The sequence below is a fragment of the Schistocerca cancellata genome, chromosome 1 (genome assembly GCF_023864275.1).
Source record: "Schistocerca cancellata isolate TAMUIC-IGC-003103 chromosome 1, iqSchCanc2.1, whole genome shotgun sequence".
Classification (NCBI taxonomy): domain Eukaryota; kingdom Metazoa; phylum Arthropoda; class Insecta; order Orthoptera; family Acrididae; genus Schistocerca; species Schistocerca cancellata.
The window spans coordinates 790073643-790099967 of NC_064626.1; the positions used below are offsets into that span (position 1 = coordinate 790073643).

The 26325-nt window shown below is 38.7% G+C and overlaps 1 protein-coding gene across 1 annotated transcript in view; it reads left to right on the forward strand.

The window, feature by feature from the left end:
- The window catches only part of LOC126103748 (ankyrin repeat domain-containing protein 17), a 236288-nt gene that overhangs the window by 104882 nt on the left and 105081 nt on the right, over positions 1–26325 (forward strand). The window contains exons 19-21 of the mRNA XM_049912333.1: positions 6423–6662; positions 6844–7060; positions 18497–18741. Coding sequence (XP_049768290.1) covers positions 6423–6662; positions 6844–7060; positions 18497–18741 — 702 coding nt within the window. The remainder of the gene's footprint in view (positions 1–6422; positions 6663–6843; positions 7061–18496; positions 18742–26325) is intronic.

Sequence of the window (26325 nt, forward strand, 5' to 3'; positions counted from 1 at the left end):
CAAAAGCTGAAAAAGGAGATAACATTGTTTTCCACCCATTACTGAAAGTCAAGGTTGCCACAGGTTCTGAAAATCAGGGAATTTCAAACACATCAGGGAAATTAAAAAAAAACTTGGTGCTTCTTCCCTTCCTACTACTCCCCTCAGCTTGCAGTCACCACTTTTTGCTAGTACACAGCAGCTGCCGACGAGAGGCAGGAAGGCATCAGGAGTGGTTTGTTTGGGTCTGATTCTCAGAGAATGTAGATGCAGCAGCCAGAGATGGTGGTTGTGTGTGCCTGGGTTGTCTGACTGACTGTTAAGGTGTGTGCTCTCATTTTCTGACAAAAGCTATGGCTGAAAATTTAGTTGTGAGAGTGTGATTCTTTTCTATGTATCTATCAGTGGCTCAGCAATCATCTTCATGGAGAGTTGCTACCTATTCTCATTATTATTGATTCTCAGATTATTTAAACAAGTTATGTTACATGGATTGGTCACCGTGGTCTCATTTCATCAACATGCTGCCTGTGCTTGTGAATAGATGCCACACGAGTGAATCCTGCAACAGGCCAAAAGTGGAGGTTGTTTCTGCTGGTATCTGTAATGGATTGGGCCTGGGCCTGCTGATCTGTAGACAATTGGTTCCCACTAATGTGCAGGCCCTGCCTGTCAGATCTAGTCTCACCAATCTGCCCACAGGTTGGGTCTGTTTGTGTGTGGTACAATGCAACGGATTTTCATGGTTTCCCCACAGACCCAGGACTGTGGTGCTCCTCAGCAGTAGGCTAGAGGCCATGGGCCCACGGGTGATGGATTTCAGGAATTGTGACTGCCCACTGCAAGTACGTTGTACAGTGTGGCGTTTTATAGACTTTTATTTGTTCTAGTACATTTCAGTACTTCAAAAGTAGTTTATATGTTAGAAAGTATAGACAGTAAGAAGACGAAAATTGTTAGTCACTGGTGGTTTGTATGCTGTGTATTCATATATTTCTCGAAAGAAAACTTGCACAATAGATATAAAACAGCAGATAATAACTGACAATAACGAACATAGTAGAGCCTAAATTTTATTGGTAGTCATCTGCAGTGTTGATTTACACAATTCTTCTCTGCCTTATACACTTCCCAAGAGGCCTACTTTCTTCTGAGAAATGCATATTTTTGTCACCAAATTTGCTTCATTTTCATTGGTCTTAATGAAACTCGTACACCATTTGGCTTGCTTTCTCCATCTAAAAACAGTTCATTACAAACGATGTTGATGTTAGTACTTAAGATTTTTGCTCACATCACGGAACACCATCTACTTGCAAATGTTTCTTAGATATTTCCTCGTTTGTGCTATTGTTTCTTGTACCATAAGGGTAAAGACAGATTGTGACATTATGTCTCAAGTTCCCCTGAGATTTCAGAATTTGTTAGGGAAAAATGCTAAAACTTTTCTGGGAATCAGGGATATATCAGGAAATTTCACTTAGGGAAACTTGGGGCAACCCTGAAACTGAAGTTGAATATGCACTAAAATGTACAAAAGTGGGGAAGATAACATGCCAGTGAAACCCCCAAAACTAATAGAAAATTACCTACAACAGTTACTAGACGATCTATATAATACTGTATATGGAACAGGACACATTACAATGGATTGTCTAAAATGTGCTTTTGTAATGATACCAAAAAAAAGTTTATCCTAAAAAATGTTCTGAACATAAGTAACAAGCTTAATGTCACACATTTTAAACATTTTTTGTGGAAATCGTACAGTCGGATATACAAAAAAAAACCTAGAATGTAATATAAGTGAAAATCAGTTTGTTTTCGATAATGTTATGGGTACGAGAAAAGCCTTATTTTCCGTGAACATTATTATTATTAATTATTTTTTACAAAAATGCCTAGATATGAAGCAAGATACAGGTGTTGGGGTTAATTGATTATGAAAAGGCTTTTGACAAAGTGTGACATGATAAATTGGTGAACCTATTGGAAGAAGGTAAAATAGCCTGGCAGGATATTAGAATAATTAAAAACTTATAAAAGTGGCAACATACCACTATTACCAGCTGCAATGGAGAATCATATTAAGATGTTGCGTGAAGTAAGAAAAGGCTGTGTTCTGTTCCCATTCCTGTTTAGTTATTGTTCAAAGTATATATCAGATGTAGAAATAGGTAAAAGGACTGTTGTAAAGTGATCAACTAATGCTATGCTGATGGCACACTAGTATTTGTAGAAAATGTAAAAACGTGCAGACACTATTTCAAGAAATTAGTCAGCAATGCTTTGGGCCTCAAAACGAATTTTGGCACAACTAAATCCACGATTATTATCAGAACTTCAAAGATCTCATCAGATGTCACTGTTAATAGCATGCCCATTGAAAAGTTATCGGAACACAAATCTAGGAGTCCTTGGGTCAGTGATAAACTCAGTCTGGGCCATGCATTAATAGAAAAATTGAAAAAGCTAGAGTTGACTTCTTAAGATCAGATTGTTTTTTACCACTGGTATTTGAACTTGCAACTAAGATTCCAAATGATTAAATGTGATGTAGTCAGAGTACTCTAGTATGGAATGCAGCCATGGACAATTAATAAGACAACAGTGTCAAAATAAGCCATTCAGAATGTGGTTGTAGCAATGAGTGGAAAATATCATGGGCATAATTACCATTGAAACATTATAAGGTGAGGATAAGGAATTGGGAATATGATCAAAACCAGAATACTAGGATATTTCGGTTGTATCGTCAGAGGAGGAAGATACAATAGTCTAAGACCGAGAATTGAGGAAACTGTTGTAGGGTAAAGATCAGTAAGTAGAAGACGGACATTTTGGCTACAGACTCTTGAGAGTGGTTTGGATGTACTTCCGTACAACTGTTCAGATCTGCCAAGTCAAAAAACAGACGAACCACAATGATAGCCATCCTCCATAGAGAGAAGACATTTTTAGAGGAAGATACTGTTTTCACTAAATAATCCCCAAGAAGTTTCTCATAGTGTTGGATAGATTTTTAGGTATATAACTGGTAATGCACCTACCTGAGTATCTAGAACATTTTTTGATCAGTCCTGTCTGTATACATTTCTCAGCTAGTCTTCATTTCTTCCTGTGCTTATTTTTTCCCGAATTTAAGGATGTAAAACTGGGTGTGTGGATTAATAGTAATAAAGTTGGTACTGCTCTGCTCAAATAGAGCCCATTATAACTTTGTTGTGGCCTTAGTCTGTGATGTCAGTAGCCCGTTTGAAGTGAAGTGTTAACTAAGTGTTAATTATGGCTACAAGTTATTGTTATCACATGTACACAGCTAAAGAAAAACTTAAAATTATTAGAGAAGCAGACAACATTGAAAATTTGCAGTGGGAAGAAAGTATGATGTGAGCAATTGACAAAAAAACAAACAAAATGTGACTTTGACAAATGCTGGGGGACTGGCTGTCACCATTTTTGAATCAAAATGGAATAGACTTCCGGAGGAAAACCCTCATCACTCAACAGGTTCCATGTGATTACGAGGAAAAACAAGTGAATTTTCATCGCTACATGGTAAATTTGCGCTGTAAACACTATTTTGAAATGCCACTTGACAACACTGTGAACACTTAGCAGAAATTATGAGCAAAGGTGTATAGTGATATTGAGTGTAACTGGCAGGACATAATCTACCACCTTAAATGATATTTAAAACAAAACTATCCTAAAAACACTAGTGAAAGGCATATTGGTGAGAGTGAATCTGAAAGGATGGATGGACAGTTACATTATGGGTGACTGGGTGACACATTTGACGCATTGCCCTGGTGCATTACTGAAGTTACATAACATATTGGTCCAGGACAGCTTCCATGACATACAACTGAGGAAGTGTGAGGCAAGTTACAAAAAGAGGAAACTGAGTTGATCGTTATCCCTGGAGGCCTTACATCTGTCCTGCAAGTGGAAAATGAGGCAGCCAGATTTGTCCCGTATTTGTGAGTGGTTGAAATGAGCATTGGACTCCATTCTGCAACCACTGGTGAAAAAAAAATCCTTTGAAAATAATGGTTTCACAAATTCATTGGATGGGGACAAGGGCGGCGATCTGTGGGAAGATAGTGATGACAGTACTCTTCTGGTAGTTATGATGAATAGAATCATTATGTCAGAATAATGTTTTTTTAAATAAAGCACAAATTAAAGTGATTTTCTCTCCTTAAAATTAGGGTACACGCATTATTTGATGCCATGGATCATTTGTTTGTACGTGGTATGTTTGAACATCTGTGTCTCAATATTGTTATATTTCCAAGGCAGTTCTACAAGAGTAGTTCCTTTTTTCCCCTTTAGAATGATCCTAATGATGATAATTATTATACAAAAATTCTTTGTTATTGCTGTTGAACAATATATGGAATACTTGCTCAGTGTCTTACTTAGTCCCTGCAGTAAGTTGCCTCGTGGACAATGATCTTTACTACTACTACTACTACTACTACTACTACTAAGACTGCTGCTGCTGCTGCTAGCTATTATGGAGTGACACGTATGCATTACTCCAGTGTATAAGGGGTTAAACATTGTGTGCTGAAAACCAAAAATTAAATGGTTGTTGATCACATTCCTGAAGTAGTGGTGGGTGTCACTATTACTTGTTGACATTGTAGTGGCTGTCAGTATGGTATAGCCCAATATTCATTCAATAAAACTTTGTAACAGTACATTTCAGCATGTCCCTAAACAAACTGGTGTGGTCATAATGGGTGCAGTAATATAGTTGTTTCTCCATTTGTTGGAAACAAGTCACACAAGGAAGCGGAAAAACCCTTAATGTGCATGGGCTCTGTTAGGTAGTTTTTGCGTAGCATTTGTTGTCACGCCATTTGAATGACGGATGTTGATAGTACGCTGTATCTCTGTTACCATTGACAAGTTCTGCCGCTACAATCACAGGCATTTTCTACAGTAATTGCTACAGCTTTGGAGAAAATTACGCTCTTCATTAAATACATCGCAGTGTGTGCGCCCACGACAAAGACGACGACAGTTTCTGACTAGCAATTGTGGTGTATGTGACAAATTTCCAATTGGAAAATGAAATAATTACTGACATTGGTTACATTAAAACACGTTATAAGAACCACGAACGAACCAGCCACGTTACACGCAGTAACTAACAATGAAACGTCCATTGAAACTGTAAAAGTGAGATAGGTATGGATATTGAACGGAGGCAAATGTCTTAACGAATCCTGTATCATCTATCTACAGCACTTACGTCAACTACCACAGAGTGCACCACATGTTGAGAGCTGATGGTGTAACGCAAAGCTCAGTTATATAAAGTTTCTCTTACTCTTCACTGACATACTGTTGTAATAACCAAAAAATAATATATGGTGCTACCAATACGAAACAGCAGTAACAGTACTGCAATAGTAACAGGGAAGTAAAACAGAGATCAAAACAGTGCTAAACAGTCTTAAATGCACAAGCTGCTAAATTTTTCCATGATACATGGGTACTATAAATATGTATTACATGAAACAATATGTTACATCCCACCAGATATAGAAATTGTAGAAGAAATTAAACCTCTGAATGCAACTTTACAAAAAATATGTAGCAATGCAGCGGTGAAGAAGACATTACAGAAAGTATATAGCAATGCCCTCATTTGGTCAACTAGAGTATCAAAGAGTAAAGCCCTCATGTGATACTAACAGAAAATATTAAGACATCACTGATAAGAAAAACAACTAATGTAATGATTTATTTCTTGCAGTACTACAGATTTTTTAATACCTCTGTGTTATATAAGAATGTAGTAACTAGTACATTTAAGACTGATACTTCTTTGATTTTCATTTTAATTTCTTGTTACTTCTACAGTACTGACTGATACACTGTTTTATACAGGTAGTAATGGAGATTATTTTCTTTGTTATGGCAGTGTGTTGATGTAGAGAGAGATAGATTTTACCTAATTGAGTTTTCATTATAGCATCAGTTTGCAGTATGTGGCACACTGTATGGTAGTTTACATAAGTGCTGTAAATAGGTGCCATGGGTTTAGTTAGACATTTACCATTGATCGATAGTAATATCTTTCTCAGTTTTTAAGTTCCAGTGGACATTGTAATTACAGTTACTGCATGTGCCTTGAGTTGGTTAGCTCATGATCCGTGTATCATGTTTTAATGTAACCAGTATAGGTGGTGATTTCATTTTCCAATTGGGGATTTGTTACTTTACACCATAATTGTTAGCTAAAAATTATTATTTGTCTTTGTTATAATTTTTTAGATCATGGCATTTATTTGTTCAGTAGCATAAACATAAGTGGCATGTGGGTCAAATTTTATGTTCTACATTCTCATTTGAGTTTGTGATGAAGTATTCCATCTGTTAAGACACAATTTTACATATATCGAACAATTCTGAAATGTTGTCAGGCTGAACAAGCACTGCATGAGCAGTCGCAGCAGCAACAGCAGCAGCAGCAACAGCCGCAGCCGCCGCTATCGCCACACTCCATATTGAAGAACAGTCTGCAACCAACCTCATTGTTGGCACCTCATGTAATGGTGCAGTTGACACAGTTAGATCCTGGCATGGTGCCAACAACTCCCCAGCAACTAAACCAGGTGTTGCAACAAAAGCATCAGCAACAGCTACGTACCTTACAACAACAGGTAAGGAAATATAAACTGTAAATGTTTTATTGAACCATAGTATGTATGTAGAAACAGATTGTTGGTTAAAGGTGTAATTTGGTATTACAAAAATTTCACTTAATGCTAACTCTTTAACATGTTCAATAAAATACTGCAACTACAGGTTCAAATGACAGTTTATTTTAATTTTAATTTACAGATACTGCCACAACCCGGTATGGAGCACACTGATCTGTCTGGTCTGTTGTCGGACCAACAGCAGCATTGTCCAATATTTGCTGCAGCTGCAGAAGAAGCACTTGCAATAGTGGATAAGGCCTCAAAGTCTGATGAATCTAGGCTTGAAATTGATGATGATGCTATTAATGATGTCACCCAAACACTGCAGAACTTCAGCATTGATGCTGTTGACATAGGTAGTAATTCAGTTTCTTTATGTGTAACATTGTTTCTAAGAAATGTGAGTGTAATTCATAAGCTAGTGGAAACCTAATATCCAGTGCAGAATGTTTTAATATCTCTCTCTCTCTCTCTCTCTCTCTCTCTCTCTCTCTCTCTCTCTCTCTCTCTCGATGAAGAAACAAAAACTTTTTTAGTAGTTTCTTGTAATTCACGTAAAGCAGAACTTAGTTTGCTGTTTACAGTCTAGAGAATTACTTAAATATTAATGTTCATATGTGAAAGTTGATAATATTACTGTCGAGAAATTAACGGAAGCTTGTAACTACTCTCTTATCAACAGAACCAACTATCTTAAATTACAGAAAATCTGTTGCACTACTGGTTTGTTATTTCTATGCTAGTTGATAAAAGGTACTACTATTAGCTTCCCAGCAGAACTTCATCCTGAAATTTCCTGTGGAGCGAGGTATTTAATGCGAAAATCTCTTATCAACAGAACCAACTATCTTAAATTACAGAAAATCTGTTGCGCTACTGGTTTGTTATTTCTATGCTAGTTGATAAAAGGTACTACTATTAGCTTCCCAGCAGAACTTCATCCTGAAATTTCCTGTGGAGCGAGGTATTTAATGCGAAAAATTGTTGTGGATTTATAACTCACGTTAGGGAAGATAGCAAATTTTATTGATAGGCTAGATTCTTTGGAAATAGTGAACCTGCCAGTGCTACTCATCCACTTCGACATGTGACATTATCAGAATGGCAGACATAAACCATTCATAGAAATTAAATATGAATGACATCTACCATTACCAGAATTAATCGTTCGCATGACATCACATTTCTTGGCTTCACTGTCTCGGTCACCACTACACTACATGTCAATTTGTCACAACCACTTTCATGCCTTATAACAATATAGAAGCAAAATAATTACTTCAGTGTTCTAGTGTAATGCCACTATTAAATTTGACATCACATACCACAACATAATTAATGGGGCAGAGCTGACTTCCTGATGTCAGTAGCTTCAACCATCCAAATTAATTCTCTGAAGTCTCTCCTGTGGAAAGGAAAGGAGGATTTTTAATGATGCTTAGAATCTATTGGCTTTTTATGATTGTTCATAAATTAAAGTGACAGATCTGAATGATATTAATAGTATGATATATTCTAAATAAAAAGTAAATTGAGGTATTACTTTCATTTTCAAGGTTTGTTTTATTTTGTTATTTACATTGAACAGATTAAGACCTCTAGACTAGTGGCTTAAGTTGAAAAAAATTTGCTTACATTACATTTAACGAGATGAAAAACAAGGTTTGTAATGTTTCTTAAAATTTTGAGTAACAATCTTTTAGAAATTGGAGGTTGTGGTGGGTGGGGACCCAATGATAAATAAAGGCTTATCTACAACCTTCATAGCAATAAGCCATTAATTTATTTCTGAAACAAGAAAACCAATGTATGAAGATTTTGTGTGAACATTAGTGGTGCGAAGGGTGGAACTGCAATTTGTGTAGAGACAAAGTGTCGTGGGTTGAGTTAACATAGAGATGCTTGCTGTATTTGAGGAGATTTATTGTAGGTAGTGATTACTGATGAGACGGTGCAGTCAACATTGTATGTGGTTAAGACTTCAGAAGGGTTATAATATGGATAATTATCTATGAGGAGGATAAATGTGATCCCACAGTGACATGTCACTCGGGTAGTATCAAAATGGTGAGGGTTGCCATTGTTTTAGTCTTCTTGTTAGACATAACAGCACTCGTTAATGGCCAGTACTAGGCCAAAATTATTTTGTTAGGGGTCAGTGTCCAATTACATTGCTAGTTTAGGTATAAATGTCAGAGATCAGTGAAACTGATTTATTACTTATGGTTTCCATGTAAAAATGATCTTTTTGGTGCAAACAGGTTTATGTTGTATATTACATAACTCACTTAAAGAAAAAAGTGGAGTTGGGCAATCTCAGGGACACAGCTGTTACCTTACTGCATGCAACATAATAAATAAAGCAGCTTTGCATGTATTGTTTTGTCATCATGATCTTCTGTCTGAAGACTGCTTTCATGCAGGCTCTCTGTGTCTGTTTATTCTGTGCAAGCCTCATCACCTGCAAATAACTACTGTGACCTATATCCATATGAAGCTGCTTACTTATTTCATCCCTTGGTCTCCCTCTACAATTTTTAACCCATATACTTGCCTGTAGTACCAAATTGACAATTCTTCAATGCCTCAGAATGTGTTCTATCAACTAAGCCTTTGTTTTAGCCAAGTTGTACTGCAAAATTTCTTTTTTCCTAATTCTGTTCAGTACCACCTCATTAGTTATTCAATCCACTCAACTAATGTCAAGAGATTCTTCTATAGCACCACAATTCAAAACCCTTTCTCTTCTTGTTCGAAATTCTTATTGTTCATGTTTCATTTCCGTACAAAGCTACATTGCAGTCGGACACCTTCAGAAAAGGTTTTCTAACACTTGAATTAATTTTAGATGTTAACAAGTTTCTCTTTCTACAACCCTGCCTCACTTCAGTCTTGCTGCTTCCCTATCGTGCCCTTTGACTCTTTTCATTACATTCTGGTTTCTGTTAAATGTGCAGATAATGTTTCACTCCTGGATGCTGTCTTTTTTTAAAAAAAACCTCTGCTACCTTTAGAATCTCAAGGATTGTATACAAATAAACATTCTGAAAGGCTTCTCTAAGTCTACAAAAACTATAAACATACAGGGTGTCCAGAAAAGGACTCCCTGATTTCAAAATTAAATATCTTGAAAACAAAGATCGATAGAGGAATGCAGTAAACGGTATGTTTATTGTGAAAGCTGTAAGAAGTTTATACAGCAGAATCTTCGCAAACAATCACATCACAATGTTTTCAAAATGTTCACCATTGGCACAACAGAGGTGGCGCAAACAAAGAATGAAATTCACCATCACATTTCGTAGTGTCTCAACCGAAATGGATTCATATGCCACAGAGATCACTGATTCAAGCTCCTCCAGCGTCGCGGGATGGTTCGGGTAGACCATGGCTTTCACTGTGCCCCACAAAAAAAGTCACAGGGAGTCAAATCCGGCGAATATGGAGGCCAATCCGTGCCAGCACCAGTAAATTTGGGATATTCCAAAGCAATGACTCAATTCCCGAAATATTCCTCAAGAAAGCGAAACACTTGTTCGGTCCGATGTGGTCGGGCTCCATCTTGCATAAACCATTCAGTACCTGGTCGATCCTCTAACGCTTGCTGTGTGGCGACAAATTGTTCCAAAATTGCAACTTAACGTGCACCAGTGACTGATTCTCGAATGAAAAAGGGCCAATAATGCCTCTGCTGCATACTGCAGCCCACACAGTAACTTTAGGAGAATACAGGGGTTTCGCTTCACATCAGTATTGCTTTTCAGAACCCCAAAATCGCCAGTTCTGCTTATTCACGTATCCATTCAGGAGGAAGTTTGCTTCATGTGTAAACCAGATGCAGCCAACATCAAATCCTTCACTATCAATCATTGTGAGCATCTGATTAGCAAAGGCAACCCTTTGTTGCATGGCTCATACGGGTATGGCCTGGTGCGTTTGAATTTTGAATGGAAACATGTGTAGGCTCTTTCTCAGTATTTTCTGCGTGCTGGAACGCTTCAAACCAGTCTCAGATGCAGTTCTACGGACGGATGACATTGGATTTCGCTGAATAATTCCAGAAACTGTGGCGATATTTTCAGGCATAACTGTGGTTTGCTTGCGGCCAACATGCCCCACTAGATCATCAGTTACGCTGCTTGTTCGTTGAAATTTTGCGAAGAGCGTACGAATGGTTTTCACATCGGGTCCTTTTGGAACATTAAATCATGCTTGAAAACTTCGCCTTGTTGCCGTAGGACTCTCTTCTAACATGTGGTACTCCAGCACCAGAAAAACGCGTTGTTCAATGGAGTACATGGTTTTAATCTCTTCCTTCGGTACGCTAACCTCCTTTCACGTTTCAATAGTGGAACTGATCGCTCTGGGCTTCGGATCGCTATTTATACTAGGCATTACGTATGGCGATTACAGCACCATCTGTTAGCAGCTTTTGTAACTATTATTTCAAACTGCTGTATAAACTTCTTACAGCTTTCACAATAAACATACCGTTTACTGCATTCCTCTGTCGATCTTTGTTTTCGAGATATTTAATTTTGAAATCAGGGAGTCCTTTTCTGGACACCCTGTATGTTTGCCTTTCTTTAACATAACTTTTAAGATGAGTCAAAGGGTCACCATGTCCTCATGTTCCTACAGAAAAGGTGTGTGCTTTGACATCACAGCTCACTGAAAATTGCCAACAAAACAAGCAAGCTAGGTAATTGCTGTTGCAGCCACTACACTTTCTTTGTGTTGAGTCTGATAAATTTATGTGAAAGAATGGAACATTTTTGCTGTGTCTTCATGGGTGGTAAGCTTGATTATTCCAAAGATAATATAGAGAATTTTAACAATTTACAGTGTACAGTTCATTCTTGATACCATCTGAACTGGTCAGGGTGTCAACTGTAATCAAAAATGGAGAAACCTGAATTTTGTGCTGTTATTAAACATCTTCATTTGAAGAGTTGGACTGCCCCACACATCAAAACAGAATTGGATAAAGTTCACTTGAACTCTGCACCTTACTTGAAGACCATTTATTTGTGGATTAATGAATTTAAAAATGGTTGGACAAGCCCCAAAAATGAAGTGCACTCTGGCTGTCCATTTGAGGTCATGACAAAGAAACCATTGACAGTCCATAGTGTGATAATACAAGACCACAGATCAAAAATTTGTAAGTTTTCTGAAACTTAATCGCCTTGCTGACCAAGTGCATGAAATTGGGTATAGAGAACTGGCTACAAAGAAGCTGTGTGCGAAGTGGGCGCCGCGATTACTCACAGTTGACCAAAAGTGCAGTCCGCCCAACATTTCAGCATGATGTTTGGTGATATTTAATCGTAATGCACAAGACTTTTTGTGCCGATCTGTGACTGTTGATGAAACCAGGATACATACTTACACACCAGAGTCAAAACAATGGACAAAGGCTGGTGAAAATGCACCTAAGAAGGCAAAGACCACTTTGTGAGCTGGTAAGCTAATGGCCACTGTTTTTTGGGATTCTCGAGGAATAATGCGTACAGATTACTTGGAAAAAGGCAGAACCACATATGGGACCCTATTGTGCTTCATTGTTGTATTCTTAGAAACTTGTTTTGGCTGAAAAAAGACTAAGGTTGGCATGGAAAAAAGTGCTCTTTCACAAAGATAATGGAACATCCTGCACTCTTAAACCCTATTCACCAGACATAGCCCCAAATGACTATTTCTTGTTCCCTAACTTGAAACTTTGGTTTGCTGGGAAGAAAGTTTCATCAAATGAGTAACTGGTAGTTGCAATCAATGAGTATTTTGCAGAGTTTGACAGAACCTTTTTTTTCCAGTGGGGTGAAAAAGCCAGAGGATCATTGGACGAAGTACGTATTCCTCAAAGGAGATTATGTAGAGAAGTAAAGTGAGTTGTCCGTTTCATAAACATTTTTTCTTGCTTTTTTACCAGACTTAACCAAACCAGCCTCATATTTACAGGCTTTTTCAGGTAAGGTATTTTCCTCTAACTCACAAAATAATAAAAGGATGGTTTGATAAGAGGGCAAAGAAGAAGGAAAAAAGTTTGTTTCGTAAACAACTCATCTTATTTCTTCAGTCTCTGTTGAGGGATATACACTTGGTTCTGTTATGCTCCAGCTCTTTCATAACATCGGAAAAATAGATTATATAAACTTCTGCAAAATACTTGTTGACTGCAACTATCAGTTCCTAATTTGATGAAAATTTCTTCCCAGCATGTCAAAGTTTCAAGTTAGGGAACAGGAAGAAGCCACATGGAGCTAAATCTAGTGAATAGGGTGAATGAGACACCCATACGAAGCCCAATTAATGCACTTTAACTACTGTTATTGCTGATGTGCAGGGGGGTGTATTATCCGGGTGAAAGGGCACTTCTCTGCTTGCCAACCTGGGTGTTTTTTCTGTCAGTGCAATTTTCTAACAATTTAACAATGAACGTTATGGTTCTTTCTTTTTCCAAGTAATGTATGAGGATTATACCTTGGGAATTGCAAAAAAAATGGTGGCCATCACCTAATCAGCCTTCAAAATGGTCTTGCCTTGTTTGGTACACTTTCACTAGCCTTTGTCCAATGTTTTCACTGTCGTTTTGACTCTCCCCTATGTGTAGTGATGGGTCCAGGTTTCATAAACAGTCACAAATCAGTGCAAAAACTCTTGCAGATCATTATTAAGCATTACCAGACATTGTGTTGAAATGTTGTGCCAGTTGCACTGTTGGGCGACTGAGCAATCGTGGTACCCATCTCGCACACATCTTCTTCATGTAGCTGATTATTCACGCAGGATGTTATGCAGCTGCTCAGTCTCAGAAATCTCAAATGTTTGTTCTGTGGTCTGGCATTACCATATCATGGATTTTGTCAATGATTTTCTTTGTGGTGACCTCAATTTGATGGCCAGAGCGCACTTCCTATTTTCAGTGCTTGTTCGACCACATTAAGTGGACAGTAAATGGCCTTCAGTGATAGTGCAGAGTCAATGTTACCTTCATCCATTTCTGTTTTGATTTGTGTTGCAGTCCAACCCTTAAAATGAAAATGTTTAATAATAGCTAATTATATTAAATTTCAGCCTTCTTCAGAAATGTCACAATGTCTTAAGACTATGTACTCTTGTACAAACATGTAGGTTTGACAAGGCCAATATCTGGCATGTTTTAATTTTATATTGTGACATTTCTGAAGAAGGCTACATTATTATAGCTGAAACCTAGGTAAAGTTTCTTAGCTTATGCAACTGGAGGCTGAAATTTAATATAATTACATCTTACAGTTGCTGACTGCTGCACCATGCTAAAAATATTTAATTATAGCATTAAACTTGGTTTTCTCTATTTTTCAATTGCAGTCGACACACTGATCATTTCAGATAGCTTTAAAGAATGAACTGTATACTGCACATCATTGAAATTCTTTATGTGATTCTTGGAATAATCGTGGCATATGCCTTGAAAGTCATTGTCAAAGAGCTCTGTCAGCCATTAGGTTCCCACTTCAAGGAATTAAATGACAAATACCAGCAAGAAGTGAGGATATGAAAGTATTTTAGTATCAATACACCACAATCTGCACATCAGCTCGCGATCGATATCGATATAATCAGTCACATACAAGGGCAGCTAAATTTTCGTCTGTTCTATGCATTCCACTCTATTAACTGCCAGCAGTCAATAAGATTCATTCCCTTTTCAAGCGGCGACCTGTGAGTTACTCACACACAGCAAGAATCTCTCGCACAGGCTGCGCTGTTGCTGTACTTTGCGACAATGCAGTTTCATTCACAGAGTCACTAAATTATTCATTTCAGCTGTGTTGTTATTTTCTTGTAGTACTATAGCTGTGAGTATGTTCCTGTAAATGGGCTAGTGCGATTCAACAAATAAAAAAGTCGGGTGACTGCGATAAACATAAAGTGCTTCACAAGCAAACGAACAGGATTACATACCATATTCATAAGTCTTTCAAATGTGAATTCAAAAGTGAGACTCCTATTGTTGACATTTTGAAGACACAAGGACGGACTACAGAAGCACGTCATGTTGCCAGGAGAACTGAACAGCAAATTGTAAACAAGTGTATCTCATGTGATCTGTCAGGTTTTCTCAGTGCAGTTCATTAATAGTTTGCCTCTGGGTGTTCTGCCGAGTTGTTTCTATATTATGCACAATATTTCAATTATCGACATAGCCATCTTCTTCCGATGCTCTTAGTTTTTCTGTTGTGTGTACTTGATGTGTGTATTACTTCCAGACTGTCAACTTTGGTTGGTCTCATGCTGCTGTTTATAGCTGTATTAGATTTCGAACACCCACTACGCCCTTTGATGCTGTTCCATTTTTCAGAGCTCGAACTGATATTCTGTGAAACATGAATTCTCTCAGCATCTTCAAATTCTAGTGGATGGGGTGTCCAGCAAGATTTTAATAGAGTGAGTGTTGGACCCCAAGTGTTGTTTAATTTAAAACCACTGTCCCTATTAAATATTGTGATAACTTTTATTTCGATAGCTTCTCAATTATGGTGTCCCAAGAACTTTACATTTGCTCCATAATACTGGTCTCGTCATATTTTGTTTTGTGATCGTGTTTAAGGCAGTGCTGGGTAACATCTGGTTTTTTGTTGATGTTTTAGTCAGATATGTTGTTCATGGTCTTTGCATCTCTCCTCAACTGTTCTTATAGTTAGCACCATGTAAGACATGCCACAGTTGGATAGAATGCAATACCTACGCAGCTTTCGGAGACCTAGATCATCATTAACTTAACAAAGAATACTTTTTATCTTAACTGAAGAGAGCAAAATATAATGGGTGTCATGCTTCTTTAGGAGTCTACTTACCTTTTCTACTGATATTTCTGGGTATTGGGCTAGCATAAAGTAAATAAGTGATTCCTGGATTCTCTTCCTTGGCCTGTCTCAAGGTATTTTTGAGGAAAGCTTGATTATTATTGCATTACCCACCTGTTCAGTTTGATGATGTGATGATTGCCCATTCCTTCAGAATGATATTCATAGGTGCTACAATTCTTTGTTGGTGCTCTCCTTGTTAGAAAATATTACAGCTCCAGGGCCTAGAGTCTTCAGCACCAAATTTCTTTGTGGCGGACGGTGATGGCTTGAGGCGTGGAGATAGTGTACATAGAAACCCTAACTCAATTGACCTCTATGACCCAGGGATGCATCCATTCCTCTCTTAACTGACACGCAAAGGAACAGTATTCGGCCATATTTTTCAAGTTCCATATGAATTTTATGTTACAAGGACTCCTGAAACTTTTCTACTCCATGGGCCGCACCACAAATGTCTCGTCCATTTACTGATAGGAACTCATTGATTTCATCTTGGTGGGTTATAGCACATTTGCTTCAACCTTTTCCGTGTATAGGTTCGCAATGACAGGTGATACTGGAGTACCCATCGTCATGCTATTCATTTGTTCATATTATTTTCCATCCAGCAGGAAATAAGTAGATGTTATATACAATTTTCTCCCTTCAGCTAAGATAAATAGTATTCTTTGTAGTGCTAAATATTATATGGGTCTCTGAAAGCAGGGTGTACTGCATTCCCGGTGAATGTGGCATATGTCACATAGGGCAGAAAATTGGAACAGCGAGGAGAGCTGCAAGGAACTTAAATATACTTGACTAAAACTACTAAGCAAATCAGTTGTTGCAGAGCATTGAATACCATCATGAGATGAAATGCCGGGAGACCAGTATCGTGGTACAAATGCCAATTTTCTGGGACAATGTTATTAAGGTGGTCATTTAAAAAACAAAAAAGTGAGTTCTAAAGAACAAGAGCATCAAAGGGTGTAGTATGAATGTTGGGAATTGAACTTGGCTATGCATGAGACCAGCAATAGCTCAGTTTGGTTGGAATCCAGGCAGCAAGTATACACAACAGCAAAAATCGCAGCACCTGTAGAAGACAGCTGGATCAGTTGTCAAAATGTTGTACATAAAGTGGAAACAACCAATCACCAGGACACCCGGAAGCACACTGTTAAGGTGTTAAGAGCTGTAGAAACACCAGGAACAGATAGTTTTGTCACCTGGAAAGCATTAAAATCCCGAGAAACCATACACTTTTGACAGTAGTGTTTTAAGGTGCACTTGTTGTTTGAAATGAGTGTAAGTGGATATAAATTGTGAATATCTGATGTCACAAAAACTTACTATAATTATGTGTGAGAAAATTGCCCTCAAAGGCAGTGCTTCGTCAATGCAAAGAATTTTAAGATGCGTTGGTTTCAGTTATGTTAAAAATAATGATGGAAGAAAGTTTTTAATGGAAAGAAGTGATATAGCTGCAGCACGTGCCACGTTCCTGAGAGTGATGTATGAAAAAAGAGAACATTGTGGTTTGGTAGTGTATTACCTAGATGAAACATGAGTGAAACAGAATTGTTTCAGGAGAACTTTTTGAAATGAATGATGAGACTAGTGCTTTTAAAGTTGCTGTAGGAAAACGTTCTCTGGTAAGCTTCGGATAATTCTTCTTCTGGTTTTGTTCCTTAGAGCAAACTTGTATTTAGCTATAAGAAAAACAGCTGTGACTGCCATTTGGAAGTGAATGCTGTCGCTTTCAAGAATTGGTTCAGTGAACTTGCTCTGAAGTTTGCCATTGTAATGAACGACAGCTCTTATAGGGAAAGCACCAAGTCCAAACACCAGGAAAGCGGATATTATGCGTGGGCTTGAAAATAAATATATTCTCCACAGTACAAACCAGATTCATGCCAAACTGCTGAAGCTCATTAATTTATACAACTCAAATGATGAAACATATGACCTTGATCTACTGGCATGTGACTTTGGTAGTGCAGTTTTGCACTTACCCACCTACCAATGTCAGTATACTCTGACTGAATTAATTTGGGCATACGTTAAGGCCTATGTGGCAGAAACAAACAAAACATTCAAGATAGCAAACACTGAATTGACTGCATGAAACAATAGACATTTCCCCTTCAGTGTAGACAAGCTTTATGTGGCATGCTGAAAAGCTTCGGGAAGGGTGGTGAGGATGGATGTAAGCTGTGAAACTATCATCATAAATTTAAAATCAGATGGTTCAGGCATACCCAAGTAGCAGTGGCATTGTAATTACAATGTAGGTTTTGGAACAAATTAATATAATAAAAGTTCTTGGTTTTAGACTTAAGGTTTAAAAAGATTTTTTTTTTACATATCAGTTGCATAAGGAGTGTGAGAGTACTTCTTAGCTTTTATTGATTGGGAATTTGGATCCTAAGAAGTATGCATATGTTCACTTGTTATGAGAGACATAATTTTCAACATGTTCCCAAGGCTGGCTGGCTGGCTAGCTAGCTAGCTAGTTGTGGAATTTAAGCTTCTCTCAGCATTTACTATACTGTAATAACTCATGAGAATATGGATGAGGCACTTATTGGAAATGTCTTTATGATATCAGGGAGGGTTTTCTTAAATGCATTTATGGTTTTCAAGGTTATCTAGCATTAGTCTCATTAGTTATTAGAGAGAGAGAGAGAGAGAGAGAGAGAGAGAGAGAGAGAGAGAGAATTGGATTTCTGATATTATTTTTTTCATAACTTTCTTTTGTCATTTTAAGCATATTTGAATCGATTCCCATTTTTTGATCGACATTTGGATTAACCAATGTCGTTTAAGCATGTCGCTGATGAATTTAATTCTGAAAGAGTTCATGAATGATATAATGTGGGCTTGATATTAGATCCACATAATTTCAGTTGTATAATTAGTTCCTTTTTAACAAATGAAACCTATTATTTCTCCTAGCTGCAGCATTTGCTGCTGGTGCTGCAGCTGGTGTTGCAGCTAGTTCCAGTGATCGTGAGGATCTTAAACTTCCGGTGCCAAGTAGCCAGACTGCAGCTCAAGGACAACAGTATTCAGCAACCCAGATGGATGAAGCCATCTCAGTTATGTCCCAAGGACCTGTACAAGTTGGAACTACGCAGACGGATGTTGCAAGAGTTGAATATTACGTACCTTCCACTGCTGCCCAGATACCAGGACTGCAGGTATTTGGAAATGTATTGTAGGCCTTGGCTATATATTGGGAGAACTGTTGAAATTTTTATGTCGTAATGTTGTTCAGAAAGTGTAATTGGTGGAAAATCATAAAAGATCAATTTTTTGTGAGTGGACATTCCTGTTGTCAGTGTATTCAATAATTTTTTAAGCTCAGGGTATGGAAATATGTTCTCTCTCTCTCTCTCTCTCTCTCTCTCTCTCTCTCTCCCTCTAAATTGTATCATGAAAGTCACAGTGTTAAAATATTGACATCTAATCTACTATTACACAACCCTTCAGTACTTCATAACAGTGTGAAGTGGCAGTGTTAATTTCTGATAAATGTAGAATATGAATGTGTGTCAATTTCTGAAACTTCCACATTGTTTAGGATTATTATCTGTTGACAACAGGGAGACCTCCCACAGCTCTTACTGCTCTTTGATCTGCCCGCCAAAGGCTTTCTTGATATAGATGTCTGTGTAAATGCAGTGTCCTATATGATGTAGAGGACATACTATTATCTTTGTTAATTTAGTTATAAAAGAAGCTCTTAGCTACTGAGTATTAATAGTAATTGTTTGAAAGGAGAAAAATCAATTGAGGAAACTGTAAATATAAGAAAGAAAATGACTGGCCGTTCCTCACGTCTAGGAAACAAAGTTTGCAGAACTCTTGATTAAAACCGAAACTACTTTTCTCTTTTGGTATTTCTGTTCGTGGTATTAGAAATTTTGCTTCCTGAATGTCAGCCACTCATTCAATAGTGGCATGTTGTAAAAAGTGGAATGGTTCTGCTCCCAAATTATCAGTTATCTTTCCACCCATAAGAGCCTGTTTGACAGTTAATTGGTGGTTGTATAAATTGAATCTATAGTAGGTCTATGAAGTTCCCTAATTATCTATGTATGACTTAAATGTACAAAATCTTTCTGCAGTGGAGTGGTAGTTCATAATGTGAATATGGCACCATTTTCTTTCCAGTTTATCAGAAGAAGCAAAGTATAACAGAACAGTGTAGGCAGTTTGAAACTGTCATGTTTAATTTCATAATCCTGTGCATATTTTGCTAAGCAGCTATGAAATATTTTATTGGTTGATCTATATGTGCTGAAAATAGTGACCTGATACAAAGGGATATTGCATGTTGTGTTAGGTGTGAAGTGGTTGTTAAAAAATAAACCTGCCTGTTATAAATGTTTCTTCAGAGGGTTTGATTTGTTTGTTGCCCAAGCAGCATAATATTAACAATATTATGGAAACGATGGATTGCTACTCACCACATGGAGCAGGCATTAAGTTGCAGACAAGCACCATGAAAAAGATTGCTGGAAACATTCAGCTTCCGGACTATTCACTCATCAGAAGTGGAAAATACACACACACACACACACACACACACACACACACAAATTAAAGGCCTTCTCTACTACCCCACGTCTTGAAGAAACATTTCTTTGCTACTAAGCCAACCAATCTGAAACCAGTTACGAACCCTGCCTGACTTAGTATACTCCTCCTCCATACAACTGTGATCAACATCCAATGCCCCGCAAATCATCCCCTTTTAACTTTCCAGAATTTCCTAACCTCGAACATCGCTTCACCATCATTTTCCAAATCTTTTGACATGAAAACCAACCTCATCTTTGCGGAAAGTACCACACTCTACCACTGTGGTTATGAATTGTAGGGCTTACACGGTGGAGGAACCCTGCCAGCTGTCCCAGAATGTCATCTCTTGAGTGTACCTCCCTTGTCACCACCACCACTCCCAGCACCCTACCTTCTAAATGCTTCCTAAATTATATAAATCCAGCCACCCAGAAAGCCCTAGTGTCACTGGTTACTGTGCCCCCACAGAGGCTCCATGTCGTTGTGAGCCAACACCTTCAGCTTGTTACCCTTCTATGTAGAAGGCCAACCATATCAACCTCCAACTTTCCACAGTTCCTGTTCCTTTACCACCCAGTGCCCTGCTTGTCATTGTGAATGCCACCTTCCTCTTCACTAACATTCCCAATGCTAATGCCCTCGCACTATTGAAAACTTTATTTCCATATGCCTGCCTGAGACCAAACCTGCAACATCCTTCCTGGTACTGTGACCACACCCACATTATTTATTCTTGGAAGGCATCCCGTACAAACAAATGCATGGTACATCAGGTACACTCACATGAACCATCCTATGCTAAACCATTCATGGGGCATCTAGAGGAATCCTTCCTAGCCACACACAATCCTAAACCTTTCACCTGATTAAGATTCACTGAAAACATCTTAATAATCTGGATTGAGGGTGAATACACCCTATCCAATTCCTTCAGAACTTCCACACCTTCTCCCGTTTCACTTCGCCTGGTCTTCCTTAGCCCAACAAGCCGCCACCTAGATGTCGACCTCCAGCTCAAAGGTGGCTGCATCAGGATCTCCATCCACATCAAACCTGCCAACCACCAGCAAAACCTCCATTTTGACAGCAGCCACCCATTCTACCCCAAGAAGTTTATTCCATACAGCATAGCCACCCACGGTAACCACACCTGTACTTGACAAGCAATCCCTCTCCGAATATACTGAGGGTCTCACTGAGGCCTTCTCAGACAGAAATTACCCTGCCAACTTTGTCCAGAAACACATACACAGTCATTTCTCCCCATTCATCTACCATCTCCCACATACGAACAGTTAACCACAATTTAGCACTCTTCCTGTTACTCAGTACCACCCAGGACTGAAGCAACTGAATCATGTTCGTCCAGGATTTTGACTACCATACCTCTCATTGTGTCCTGAAATGAGAAATATTCTCCTATCTACACTGCCCACCCCAATTCAGTGATATTTCACCACTCACCCATTGGCTCTCCCATACATCCTCCCAATACCACATATTCTAGTTGTAGGCATTTACTACCCCATCAGAGGCAGGTACACTTATGAAAGCATCAGCAGCCCTGTGATCTATAAACTCAACTGCAACTGCTTTGCCGCATTCTACGTAGGCTCGGCTACTAACTACGTGTATGTCAGCATGAAAGCCCACTGCTAAACGTTGACCAAGGGGCAGCTGGATCACCTTGTTGCAGAGCATGCTACCCAACGTGATGTTTGCTTTAATGATGGCTTCTTTGCCTGTGCTGTCTGGATACTTCCCATCAATACCAGCTTCCTGAATTGTGCAGGTGTGAACACTGCAACATATCTTCGTTCCTGTAAACACCTCACTCCACCCCCAGCCCTTGACCTTTGCTAGTTCCTGCCCTCTACCTGCCTATCTTATTCTCTGCTATTCCCTAGTACTAAACACGCCCTCAATCACACCAAGCATGTGCATACAATAAAACCCCGAATCAATGAACCTGTTTTTAAGGAAATCCCACTTTTTAACGAATATTTCCATTAGTCCTGGTGTAACTCCCCTAAGAACAGTGTTACTTCTCCTGCTTGTAACGATCCTTGCTTTAAGAAAAAGTCTGCAGTTACGGAGTAAACATTAAACATTTTGCAAATTGAAGTAATGTTTTTTATTTAATTCCTAGCATGTCGTAGTTGAGTTTCTGATTTCTTTCAACTTTACTCAGGTCTTAATTTGTCCTGTGATGCATTAAATGGTAACTGATTCACCTGGTCAACATGTGTCTTAGATTGTTGTCAATAAGTAAACTCCCCTTGTAACAGTACCAACAGATGCATTGGAAGAATCTGAAAGAGATTTCTGTTCAATTTAAGTCACTTTATCTGACATCATTGTCACTGAGCCTAAGAGTACAAAGCATGAAAAGTGTAGTTGTTTGGTTACTGAAGTGTCTGACTTGTCAATTATATTTCTGTAGAGTTACTTCCTGCAAATGTATAATGCTTACAGTTCAGGAAAAGCTGACATAGACAATCTTAAGGCAAATTTTCTGAGTGTGACGAAGAAATAAGATTTAGTGCCGTCTATATGTGTGGCATATTCAAATATAAGGAAGGTGCTTAAATGCTGCAGATAACGATTCCTGTGCCAGGAGTTTCTTTCCCTCTTTTTAATGTAGATGAATCAGTTCTAACTTAAATCAACCAGCTGCAGCAACAGTTTCGTTCACCATAATATGCTAGAAAGACAGAATAAACAGGAATTAATAATTTATTTTTTAAAAAAGTATATGGTCTATGTAAAGTGTAATAATAATTATGTCTGTTCAAAAACAATCAGAAACATTTGTAATTTCATGCCAGTGGGATGTTGGAGTGAAATGCAATTGGCATCCCTGCACATGCCTGTGTTTGACGTGTAACCACTAGAAGTTTCATTGTTGTATGTCTGTTAGTTACTGTATTGAGTAAAATGTTGTCACACAGTTTACAAAACTTCAAGATGGCAGAGTTAGAGAAGCAATGTGTCTGCATTAAATTTTGTGTGAAACAGAAGAAACCCTTTACAGAGAAACACCAAATGCTGCACGAAACCTATGGTGATGAGTGCTTATCCACATTCAGTTTTACAACTGGTTCACACAATTTAAAATTGACTGAACAGCAGTGAAAGAAGACCCTTGTTCAGGACGCCCTTTGATGTCCACCGACAATGCTCATGTCGGGAGCATCAACGAAATTATGCGTTCCAGTCAAGATACTGCGTGAAGAGTTTGACAGATCACTGAAAGACCTGAGTCAAAACAAGGCCCCGGGAGTAGATAACATTCCATTAGAACTACTGACTGCCTTGGGAGAGCCAGTCCTGACAAAACTCTACCATCTGGTGAGCAAGATGTATGAGACAGGCGAAATACCTTCAGACTTCAAGAAGAATATAATAATTCCATTCCCAAAGAAAGCAGGTGTTGACAGATGTGAAAATTACCGAACTATCAGTTTAATAAGTCACAGCTGCAAAATACTAACGCGAATTCTTTACAGACGAATGGAAAAAATAGTAGAAGCCGACCTCGGGGAAGATCAGTTTGGATTCTGTAGAAATATTGAAATGTGAGGCAATACTGACCCTACGACTTATCTTAGAAGCTAGATTAAGGAAAGGCAAACCTACGTTTCTAGCATTTGTAGACTTAGAGAAAGCTTTTGACAATGTTGACTGGAATACTCTCTTTCAAATTCTGAAGGTGGCAGGGGTAAAATACAGGGAGCGAAAGGCTATTTACAATTTGTACAGAAAGCAGATGGCAGTTATAAAAAGTTGAGGGTCATGAAAGGGAAGCAGTGATTGGGAAGGGAGTGAGACAGGGTGGTAGCCTCTCCCCAATGTTATTCAATCTGTATATTGAGCAAGCAGTGAAGAAAACAAAAGAAAAATTCGGAGTAGGTATTAAAATCCATGGAGAAGAAATAAAAACTTTGAGGTTCACCGATGATATTGCAATTCTGTCAGAGACAGCAAAGGACTTGGAAGAGGAGTTGAACGGAATGGATAGTGTCTTGAGAGGAGGATATAAGATGAACATCAACAAAAGCAAAACGAGGATAATGGAATGTAGTCGAATTAAGTCGGGTGATGCTGAGGGTATTAGTTTAGGAAATGACACTTAAAGTAGTAAAGGAGTTTTGCTATTTGGGGAGCAAAATAACTGATGATGGTCGAAGTGGAGAGGATATAAAATGTAGACTGGCAATGGCAAGGAAAGCGTTTCTAAAGAAGAGAAATTTGTTAACATCGAGTATAGATTTAAGTGTCAGGAAGTCGTTTCTGAAAGTATTTGTATGGAGTGTAGCCATGTATCGAAGTGAAACATGGACAATAAATAGTTTAGACAAGAAGAGAATGGTGTGGGTTCCTGTAGTCACGTCCTAGTTCATGAACCACGGGCAACATATGAGTGGCCAAGTAAGTGGTCCTGACAGTCGGGATACCAGTTACTTTGGAATAAGGCTGGGCATCTCGGACATATTCTGAGTCGTGGTCACCTTTGTGCTCATACGACAAAGACTACCAAATCCACCGGTTAGTCTCTCAGCCATTAGGGGGTAAAACCCAGTGGGACTCGGGGCAAGTAAGGCTAGCAAGCTGCTTCCCTGGTACTTTAAATATGATGCTGGCAACAATCAGAGCAAAATGCCTCGGACCTTTGGAGGTGACGGAGTCCCACCTCTAACTGACAAACCGGGGACTCCTAAGATACGACTTGGCAAACAAATGGATGGAGGAATTGTATAAGGGGGGCTATGCTCCAGACTGAACGCTGAAAGGCATAATCAATCTTAGATGATGATGATGATGATGATGATGATGATGATGATGATGATGATGATGATGAGTCAAAAACTGTCAAGAGAGATTGCAGAAGAATGTAACATTTCAGTTGGCTCATGCCATGAAATCCTGACACAGCATCTTGGAATGCATTGTGCTGCCACCAAGTTCATTCCATGGCTCATGAGTCAAGACCAGAAAGACTTTTGCCTCGCAATCTGTGAAGAGCTTTAGAATCACACACGTGAGAACGAGATTTTCCTTAAGAGAATTGTAACTGGTGAGAAGACTTGGGTCTACGGTTATGATGTTAAGACCAAGATTCAGTCTTCACAGTGAGTTGGGGAAGGTTTTCAAAGACCAAAAAAGCTCGTCAGGTCAGGTCAAATGTCAAAACTGTACTGATAGTTTTCTTTGACTTTGAAGGATTAGTTCATCACGAATTTGTGCCACAGGGACAAACTGTTAATTGGTGATACTGTCGGGACCTGTTGCGATGTCTGCGAGAAAACGTGAGATTGAAATGGGCTGAAGTGTGGCGAGACAATTCATTGCTCTTGCATCACAATAACACACCTGCACATTCATCCCTGCTGGTACGTGACTATTACACAAGAAATGAAATCACTGTGCTGCCCCCCCCCCCCCCCCCCCCCTCAAAGGAGACAATAAGTAAAACCCAGGCGTAGAAAAATTTTGTGGACAAAGTTCCAGGATTTTGTGAACAGACCTCGTATATTATTTGCTGCATATAAGTTTCTTGGATGGGATATTGCGAGTTTTAATAGCTCTTAGTTATATTACCTAGAAATATAAGATTTATGATTCGTGTCACTCATGCCATGTACTCTGGCAAGACCCCTATTTAAGGAAAAATATTTGGGTCCCTGGAAGTTCTGTAATCCTTTCTCATTCTCTACTTCTCTTCTACCCTTTGCGCTCCTCCCTCACCTTCACCATATCCTTAAGATGCTGCACCTACCAATCTGCAGACCTGTGCCACCTCATCGCTGCACTCACAGCCAGCACTAGTATCTTCCCTCATACCTATCCTGCTATTCATCACCATCTTCACTGCATACATCTTCCATACACTCGCTTACATACCCCAGCTAAATTCCTGTTCATTTCTGATGCAGTTACAGTAGGGTCATAGTGCCTGGAGATGACAGTGGCCAAATGTGTTCTTCTGTGGATGTGTGTGTTTTCTATTTGTGGAGGAGGACAGTAATATGAAAACTCAACATTCCTAGCAGTATTTTTGTGTCAGATTGTGACTCAGTCTTGCCGTTTATGGTGAGTAGCAATCCATCCTTTCCATATTGTTATTTCATCTTGGACTTCCCATTGCTCAATAAAACATTGAGGTTGAAAAAGTTAAAAATGAAATATGTCTGTTT